The sequence below is a fragment of the Anthonomus grandis genome, chromosome 8 (assembly GCF_022605725.1).
Source record: "Anthonomus grandis grandis chromosome 8, icAntGran1.3, whole genome shotgun sequence".
Lineage (NCBI taxonomy): Eukaryota > Metazoa > Arthropoda > Insecta > Coleoptera > Curculionidae > Anthonomus > Anthonomus grandis.
This window is the reverse complement of record NC_065553.1, coordinates 15,602,225-15,612,366: the sequence shown is the minus strand read 5'-3', so window position 1 is coordinate 15,612,366 and position 10,142 is coordinate 15,602,225. Positions and strand designations below refer to the sequence as shown.

Sequence of the window (10,142 nt, the reverse complement as noted above, 5' to 3'; positions counted from 1 at the left end):
ATGCTTTAGTAAAATCTAAGGCCGATCGCATACTTATAAGACATTTGTTTCGAACATGTCTGCGACATGTCACTTCAACACTGTTGAACACAAATATCAGGAAATGTAGGAAACAAAAATCCGTAGTTCGCACATTTAGTCATCATGTCGTCGGATGAAGATGTGGCGTTATTATCGGTACAATATTGCGAAGGCGAAAGAAGAAAAATACTCGAAGATATTGGGTTCATCCATATAGTACAGCTAATCTTCATCGCAGTATATTTAAAAGTTGTACTGGTGAAGAAATGATGGAAGATCAAGCAAAATTTCAATCATTTTAAAGAATGTTACGAGAGACATTTTTAGTACTTTTGGATATAATTGGACCTTCTATCAAGAGATCGGATACAAAATTTCGGGAATCCATTACACCAAAGGAAAAACTAATTATTACAATGAGGTAAGTAACTAAATCAAATTTCATTTCAATTGTGTAAGTATTTATTATGTGTTACAACTTTAAATAGTCATAATCGGTATTTGGAGATGTCATAGGTGTGCTTAGTTGGCTTGAAGAGTACGTATTTTGCGCTTGAGAACTGTTTGAAAATGGGTGAAAGTTACTGTTGCTTGAATTATAACAAATCTGTTGAGAAAGTGATTGGGTAAAATTATTTGGTGGTGGTTTGTATAAAGTATTTTATCAATAACTTGCATTGTTTTATATTTAAATTCGTGGTTTTGGGCGTTTGTCATTCGTTGTAAATCGGACAGAAGACTTTTAAGAAATAGCAAGTCAGCATCTTCCGGTTTTTCCGATTGGCCTCGGCTTTTCGATGTAAAATAATCAATGGCACATTTCTCTATAGAGGGTCCACTTCTTTGCGCTTTTTTGCAGAACTTTTATTGCGAGTTAATGCGCTTTCAGTAACTAATAAAGGTTCATTTGTAGAGGATTCTTAGAAATGCATGAAGATTCTTCTTGAGTCGAAATATTATTTGTTTCTTCATATATATTTTTAGGAGATGGAATGCTACCCTTTTGTTGCATACATTTAGTGAACGGCAGGAGAAAGTCCAAATAGTCTGCTAAATAATATTTTTTCTTTGTTTGTGCTGATGATCTCTGGATCATCAGCACGTGGTGGTTTTTGCCTTAAATGATGGATATAAGCAGATCTTAAATTTTTACATTTGTCCTTACATGCAGCTTCTAAAAATAAAATTTTATTTTAGATACTTGGCAACCGGAATGAGTTTCAAGCAGTTATCTTTCCAATTTATGAGAGGAGACTCTACAATTGGACAGCTAGTTGAAGAAGTTTGTGACAATATTTGGTCAAGTTTGCAAATGGAATGCATGCCTTTTCCAAGTGAATTGCAATGGATTGAAAAAGCCGAACGCTTTGACGAACTTTGGAATTTACCGAATTGTATTGGTAGTATCGATGGAAAACATATTAGAATATATTGTCCAGCCAAGACGGGATCCGCCTTTCATAATTATAAAAGTTATTTTTCATTGCAATTATTGGCTATAGCGGATGCAGATAGCAATTTTACTGCAATTGACGTTGGCGACTACGGTAGAAATGGTGATGGGGCAGTATTTAAAAATTCAAGTATTGGACGAAACTTCCAGGCAAACACACTCAATTTTCCACCACCGCAGCCTTTGCCCAAAGAACCACACGAGCCGGCTTTTCGCTATTATTTTGTCGGAGATCCTGCCTTCCCTCTTTGTAAAAATTTATCAAAGCTTTATCCGTCAAGAAATTTAACAAACCCGAAAAGAATCTTCAACTATAGGTTATCACGAGCTCATCGAAGTGTAGAATGTGCGTTTGGTATATTGGTGTCAAAATTTAAAATTCTAGAGAGACCTATACTATGCTCACCCCAAAAAGTTGATAAAATTGTTAAGGCAATTTGTGTGTTACACAATTTTATAAGAAAAATGGATGGAAAAATGTCAGAGCCAATATTTGAAATGGGCAGGTTACCAAATAATAATATTAACACACAACAAATATTACAAAATTTTCACCCTCAATATCAGCGCGGCACAAATGAGGCGATAATATTGCGAGATAGATTATGTTCATGTGTAAATCAGCCCTATGCGGCATTACCTTGGCAGTCAAAATATTGTTTATAATGAATAATATTATAACTGTTCTTCATCACGTTTTTAAATTAATAATTATGTTTATAACTACAGTGTGTAAAAAGTTAACATTTTACCAAATGGGTTTTTTTATTGAGTTAAAAAAATCAAGAAATGTTCAGAAAAAAGTCTGCTTCGTTCATTCAATTTTTGGGCCTCCCTGTATGCAATAGAAAAACATTTTGCACAAAAATATTATTTTTTAACAAACCAGAACTTTTTCTGGACATTTTTTATTTTTTACTCAATAATAAAAAAAAATCCCATTTGGTAAGATGTTACCAGGACACGCTCTATATTATATTATAAAAGTAAACACTACCTGTTTTATTTATTTCTTTTCCAACTTCGTTCCAGGCTTTTTATTGCACATATCTATTTGAGTAGTCTTCCATGGTATGGTCATACAAAACATCGTATTTCTCAACGATTTGTACAAATTTTACATTAAATGTTGGATTATCTTCCATTTCACTTATTTTTATTAAAATTATTGTTAAGTAGCGTGCATTTAGTTGCAGCAGTGGGAAACAAATGACGCTTGAAATTGGAGCAAGCAGTGTCGTATAAAATTCGTTTTGTGGCAGACATGTTTGAAACAAATGTCTTATAAGTATGCGATCGGCCTAAGAGAAATAAGGCGGTTGTCTGATCTTTATGCAAAATCCTAAATATATATCACAGCTTAAATAATTAGTCTTCCTTATGCTGTGTATATATTGTCTGCAACTTGAGGAAATCCGGTGACACGGCTGACGAAACCCAGACTGAAATTCTGGAATTAGATTGGTGTTATTTAAATAATGAAGAATTTGGCGCTACATAATTTTTTCCCAAAATTTTGGAAAGAACAGGATAAATAGTTATTATTAAATTATGTGGGATTTTTAATTTTATGTAAGAGAAAAATATTAAACTCCGTCCACTTTTCCGGAAAATAGCTTTTCTGTAGACCACAATTTTTAATATAAGTAAAGTTAATAATCGCAGGACAACAAGCCATTATAATAGTAATATTGAAATTGTTAGAAATTGCTTTGCTTTTTATATATTAATGAATTTTTATTGCTAAATGGCTTATTAAATTAAATATAGTTATTTTATTGTTTTTTTTGTGTTTTTACGGTTATTTCAACTTGATTGACTCCTATCTCTAACTCCTCACTTGTTTTAAGTTAAAGAAAAATAATCAAAAAATATTTATTCCTATTTTAAGGGTTGTATAAATTTTTTTATTATTTTTAAAGCTTGGACAAAAGACGTAAAAAAAAACGTCCGCAACTTGGAAGAAAATAAAAAATTAGAAAGTTTTTTGTTTTGTTTGTCATAACCAAACTTCAAAACTATCAAAAACTATGGCAGTTTTATAAAAATCGATAACGAAGAGTCGCTCAATGGAAACGAGGCTTAAAGGCGTTCAACTCCCGTTTAATTGCCCGATGTAAACAAACGTCAATAACCCGTCACACAAATGTCAAACAGTTGAATCTGTCACTGTCAGTAGGCTGTCAAAGCAAAAATCGAACCGAAGTCCAACGAAAAGTAAGGTCATACTCGGAGTTTTTGATGTTTACAATGTGATTTTTGCTATAACAAATTACCCAAGATTTTCAAGGTTTTCTAATAATCTTAATTGATTGGTAAGTGATGACCATTTTAAATTATTACACGTTTGCTCTTAACCGTTTTTTGCATTTAAATGACTTGGTTTGTTTACCTCTTCTTATTTTCCTATTTTTTTGTATTTTTTAATAACAATTGAGTCATCCTGTGACTTATTTTAGCGAGAAATAGAGCGTATTAATCAGAAAAGTTTATAATGTGGGCGAGTTTAAAAAAATGATATATATATACCTTATGATTACTTCCTTCTTATAAAAATATTACTAATTTTTATTAATTTCCCTAAAGGATTATCTATACCCTCATTAGTTTACAAGGAAAAATTGGTACACCTTGCATGTCTTAAAACAAAAAGCAAAAAATATTTGTCAGAAATGAACTTAAAAACCATCATAAAAACTATTAGTTGAAGATATAAAATATGTTATTAAAAAAAAGAACAACTTGTGGTTCCTATCAATTATAAAACAATAAATAAAACAAAAACATACCAATCTTTAAGACAGGATTAGAACAGAATTGTTTCTGAGTACAGGCTCATATACTGCCTTCTTTGTGTAAAATCTTGGCTCTCTTCTTTCTTTGATGATTTATACACTTATACAATGTATACATATCTTTTGATACAATTGACATCTAATAATTTTACAATTTTTACTAAAAAAATAAAACAAAATCCTACCAATCTTTAAACAGGAAGTGGAACAGAATTGCTTTCAAGTAGAGGCTTGTATATTGCCTTCTTTGTGTAAAATCTTGGCTTTTTCCTTTCTATATTAATGAGTTGATCATTAAGATCAGTCAATGTTTTTTTTTTCGTGCTGTGACACTATATTTCTCCAGTATAATTCAGACTAAAAACACTTAGCAATTTAATTAACGAACATTTTTTATCACTAAAAAATGGTGATTATAATCATCTATGATTTAATGTATTTAAAACTAATAGTTTATACTTGATAGTATTGAACATATATGATTGAGCATTGATTTTATTATGGCAAGTCAAATCCTAAATATATGTTATTTAGGCTTCAGTTTCATACTGAGCATTTATAATTATTTATGGCTTAAGATCACTAAAAGTGACTATGATATGATTGATAACCAGTTAATTCTCAATACAAATAATTTTAACAGTAACAATTTCAACAGTTTCAGTATCATTTGCTTTACTTTTTTGTTCTCTTAAGTATACATAATTATTTTTTGTATAACTTTTCTGTTTTATCACTAATTATTATTTTATTATTTACATAATTTTTTTAATATTTTATTATAATAAGTAAAGAAGTTAACTTAATAGTTTGTCAATTACAGAACCTGTGTTTTTTGGACAATAAAGTATATTTTGAATTTCATCAATACCAGGAATGTTTGTTAGAAATTTGCAGTTATAATCCTACAAATATTTCAGTAATATCCTGTAAATGCCTAAACAAATCTGATATCCTGGTATAGCATAGGAAAAATCATTCACAAAATTTATAATGTACATGCCAACCTACCAATATGTTCCTAAGATACCTCCAATGACACTATTTTTTTTTAATAGTTATTTGAGATTGTATTCCAATAACAGATTTGTTATAATAAGAACTTCTATAAATGGTTTACATTAAAGATCAGATATCATTTGAAAAAAGATTCAAATAAAACATTATTTAACTTTTCCTTAAAGGAGTACACTAAATGCAAAACTCGACATTTGCAATAGAAGCAATTTTTCAGGAAGCGCAAAAATCTGTAAAAAAATTATATTTAGTGTTATGTAGTTGGGAAAATGTTTGGTAGATGAGTCTATCTAAATTCTTTCGATTTGTGTTTACTTTTTAAATCATTACTTATTTATAAATAAGAAAAAGGAAATAATGTTTGAAAATACACAGTTTTGCATTTATTTTTTGCAAATACCAAGTTTTGCATTGAAAGTAAAGAATAATAATACCAAAAACTATGTTTTGTGAAAAAGTTTATTAAAGAAAACAACACAAATTCTAAATAATTTCTAAGAACAAAATTTATTTCTCTAAATTCCTATTTTTTTAGAAAAATGCAAAAATGTCCTTAAACAGGTTAGATCCTAAGTCCTTCATATTCTTCAATGACCACATTGTTATCATTTTCATTTTCTTCATTTTGTTGGTCTTCTTCAGCTCCTCTCTGTTGGTAATTATGAACTGCGTTCTAAAGATCCTTGTAAAATTCCAATTCTGGATTGCTAGCCCAGTCCAATCCAAAATGATTCTTTAGTAAATTAAAAATAGAGGACTTATCTCCTTTTAAGCAATGGACTCCAGTAGGAATTTGTTCAGGCTTTAAACGAGAAAGGGTTTTTCCTCTCTTTACAACTGACTTAAACACACCCAAATCAGATTTATAGAGCACTTCTCCTCTTAATAGAGTGCTATGACCTTCTTGTGTAAATACAAAGCGTTAAAAAAAAAAAAAAAAAACATGCTTTATTGTTATTAACAAAGAAAAATTGTTCTAAACAAAGCTACCTTAAATTACTACCACTAAACTTAACCACTACACCCCATACACACTCGTGTTCCAAAACAAACATCAAAAAAAAAATACATAAAAAGTAAATTAAATTCCATAATTATCTCCTCAAGTATAAGACAGCAAAGAATTCAAACCATACAAATCAAATAAAATTCAAATACTGTAAACTTACACTTAGGGAAAATTAGAATGTGTTGACGTAGTATTCATCCAGTGAATAGTAACATTTTTTGGTCAAAAGTATTTTCAATTTACATTTAAAAGTGTCAATACATGTTGCCTCCCTGATTCCACCTGGTAAACGATTGAAAATTTTGATTCCCTCGTAGAAAATAGATTTTTTAGTTAATGTGGAGGTGGGAATTGGAAGATTTAGATCGTTCACTTGACGCGTTAAGTATCTTGGCTTTGGGGTTATAAATTTTAAAAGCGATTTGCAAAAAGTAAGCAGGCCACTTCCTGAATGTAGAGGGAGAAGACAGTGTGTATGCCCAGCCTAACAAATAATGGGCGACAGGAATCTCTTGGTTTAGCCCCACAGATGTAACGTACAGCACGCTTCTGTAAAACAAGCAGCATTTGTAGAAGGTAGGCAGCTGCATTACCCCAGAAGCAAATGGCATACCTAAGGTGAGATTCAATTAATAAAAAATATACAGATCTTCCAAACTCCATGCCAAGCTCCAGGGTAGCCTCTCTGACTGCAAAACAACCTGCAGACACCTTTTTGCAAGTACCGAGGATATGCTCTTCAAATCTGAGTTCTCTGTCAATGAATGTACCCAAAAATTTTGTATTATCAAACGGCTGAACTACTGAATTAGAAAAAGGCACATGGTCTAGAGCACACTTAAAACACAATAATTTCGTTTTTTGAGGATTTAGTGACAGCAAGTTTGATTCAAACCAGAGATTTACTGCCTGAAGATCAGTTGCTAATGTAGTTCGCAGAGTATCTGTGTCTGGGCTGTGCCAAAGAAGTGCGGTATCATCGGCAAATAGAGTAAATTTCCCCCGTACATTAAGATTGGTAAGATCATTTATGTATGGGAGAAAAAGTATAGGCCCCAAAACTGAACCCTGAGGAACTCCCAAGGTGATAGGATGGTAATCAGAGTACTTAGATCCTACAAGCTTGAAAGCCTTCAACAAATCACAAAAAAATGCCGCCGAAACTCCACCAGCATTTATCTGGGAGTAAAGCTCATGAAAAAAATTAAACATGGCATCATTGGTACTGGTATTTTCACGGAAGCCAAATTGAAGTCAGGTGAGGATGTTTTTGGACTTTAAAAAGGACATTATTCGATTTTTAACCAGTTTTTCGAAAAATCTTAGCTGAAAGGTTGTCTTCTCCAGTTGAATTTTTATTTTTTCCAGTATACAGAATATCCTTGAGTTCGTTTAGGTTTGTAGATATAACGAAGAAGGAATTTGGAACATGAATGGCTGGCACAAAGGAAAGAGGATTCACAGAAGGGTTCAAATTTTGCTGAAGTTGTAGAGCAATATTAGAAAAGAAATTGTTAAAATCATTGGGAGAGACTTCAGGGCATTGTCTTGACATTTACTTTCATTAAATTTAAAATGCCATTGGGCAGGCTTTTTTATTACTTGGTACACTGCGTTTTTCCAATCAAGAATTGTCCAGTCTTGACTGAGCCTAAGAACCCTTGAATGATTTTGAATAATCTGCTCATATTCGTGGCGATTGATTATCACACTTTTTTTTTAAATTTCGCGTTCGATCAACCCAAAAATCCTACCTGGGGGGAATGAATGAATGGCCAACTATTGGAAATGTAAACTCGATAGTTTCAATGGTTTTTGGTGCCTCACAACAAAGCCAGTATGCTATAGCATCCCCATGACGGTGCTATTTTTATTTTGCCCCCCACATCCATAGGCAAAAAGTAAAATTTTGTTTGTAGTTTCTCTAAAATCAAAATTTTTCAGCATAGTATGTATATATAGCTGAGGCAATAGCATTGGAATTTTTACAATATTCAGTTTCTAGCCAGACAAAGGATAACACTGTATTTTGAGAAAGTTTTGTTGAAGAGCTGCCACAAACCACAGTAAAATTATAAAAGTTTATTTGTTGAGAAAAGTATGCACTTTGATCTGGCAATTTAGGCAAAGCCAAATTTTTTTGGCAATCAAAAGAAAAAAGCTGTACATCTTCACTGTCTAATTTTAAACACTTATAAAATGCTTTGCTTTTCAACTTATGGACACGTTGTTCGCAAATGATCTGAGCTTTGTCATTAGTGTTCACTTTCAACTTCTCTTCAAACTGAATACAAGTGGAACACAAATCAGTCATGGGGCTACCAAAGCTTAGATTATAATTTTTATTCACATATCTTCTAAAAAAACACAATTTTATTGCCAAATTAGCATTTTCTTCATAAAACATTTTGTATAATTTTCAAAAATTTAAGTCACAGGGCAAAAACACACGAGTAGTTCGATTTCTTTGATAATGACTTATTTTGCATTCCAAATTTTCAATGAATTGCTTAATTAAATCCTTAAGATGGTCATTTTTGTTTTTAACCCTATCACCACCACGTCGTTTTTTTGGCAACTCATTAGAAAGCAAATAATTTCTTACATTTCTTTCCAACCTGTCTCCACTAAAACGGGTTATTCCGAGAAAAGCTTTTTTACAAACTCTAAAATTTTCCTTAGTTATTGTTGGAACAAAATATTTTATGGAACGTCCATGATGATTTCTTAATGATTTTCTGAGTTTTAAACCCTCACAAAATTGTAGCACAAAAATGTCTTGTTTTACCTTGTCAACATTTGAATATAACGCCATGTGGAAGCTTTGAATGTCTCTCACGCTTAGTTTCCGACACAAAAATACTGATTTTTTATTGTGAGCACATTTCGGGTATTGAGGCAAATCATGTGGCTTATGTCTAAAATTAAAAAAAAAAAAACAAACTATAATAATTTGTAAAATTTAATTTTTCCTGGATACTTATTGTTATGCAGGTTTAAACAATATTATTATAAACATTGCATTTATCTTTCAATTTGCATCTTCCTTCTTTTCCAGTTCTCCTTATTTATTTCGCGTTTTCTCCCTTTTCCTTTTTCACATGGTTGTACTGTATCTATTCCTATAGTAGTAGCACAGATTTAACTAGCTTTAACTAGCTAGCTAGTTAAATCTGTGGTAGTAGACACTTTTTTCGAAACTAATATTAACAAATTAAAATTTTAACGGCTTAAAACTGCGAGACGATGTTTAGACTATCAAGTACAGTAACAAACTAAAAATAAAATTAATGAAATTATAACACGTGGTATGCGGCCCTTACAAGTGTTTCTAGCGCTCTTATTGGTTGATTGAAAATTCTCAGTTTTGCATCTGAACGGCGCGGCGCGGCGATTGCAAATACAGTTTTGCATTTATTTTAGCCTCTATAAGTAAACGTCTTTTTTATACGTAAATAGGCACTTTTGCAGCTAATATTGTACTATATCTTTTAGATATCAGTGTAGTCTGTCAAAATGTAAAATAAAATCATTTTCGCGTTTTTTGTCAAATACCGAGTTTAAAACCCACATGTGTCACTCTTCTTTTACCATAACTTCAGAGAGTTAATTTGATGTTGTAATGTAATGTTGTCTTAATAATATCTCACTATTAAGTGGATCTATTTTTCATTCAAATGTTAATAATTTTTATTGCATCTATGTAAGGTTTTTATAAACAGTTATAATCTTAGTTTCTTTTAACAATTTTTTTTGTTTCACAAACAAAAGACCCATCCATAACCGCTAACGGCGCTTGTCGCTTTACATGATTGTATCAATGGTAAATGCATGGAAATAAATTTTC

General features: G+C 31.4%; 2 protein-coding genes across 2 annotated transcripts in view; both read left to right on the top strand.

Moving 5' to 3' along the window:
• The first annotated feature begins 155 nt into the window (after positions 1-155).
• LOC126739712 (uncharacterized) lies at positions 156-2,308 on the top strand. The gene is made up of 2 exons (XM_050445507.1): positions 156-442; positions 1,219-2,308. The coding sequence occupies exons 1-2, from the start codon at positions 327-329 to the stop codon at positions 2,138-2,140; spliced, it is 1,038 nt and encodes a 345-aa protein (XP_050301464.1). The 5' UTR covers positions 156-326; the 3' UTR covers positions 2,141-2,308.
• A 1,328-nt stretch (positions 2,309-3,636) lies between these two features.
• LOC126739973 (WD repeat-containing protein 47) overlaps positions 3,637-10,142 on the top strand; it is a 132,299-nt gene continuing 125,793 nt past the window's right edge. The window contains exon 1 of the mRNA XM_050445810.1: positions 3,637-3,789. The gene's annotated coding sequence lies outside the window, so the exon portion shown is untranslated. The remainder of the gene's footprint in view (positions 3,790-10,142) is intronic.

What these genes read in the sequence shown, in the direction of transcription:
- LOC126739712 (XM_050445507.1), top strand. Translation starts at nt 327, where the DNA reads ATGTTACGAGAGACATTTTTAGTACTTTTGGATATAATTGGACCTTCT. An exon ending in AAACTAATTATTACAATGAG is followed by an intron (nt 443 to 1,218) that starts GTAAGTAACTAA and finishes ATTTTATTTTAG; the next exon opens with ATACTTGGCAACCGGAATGA.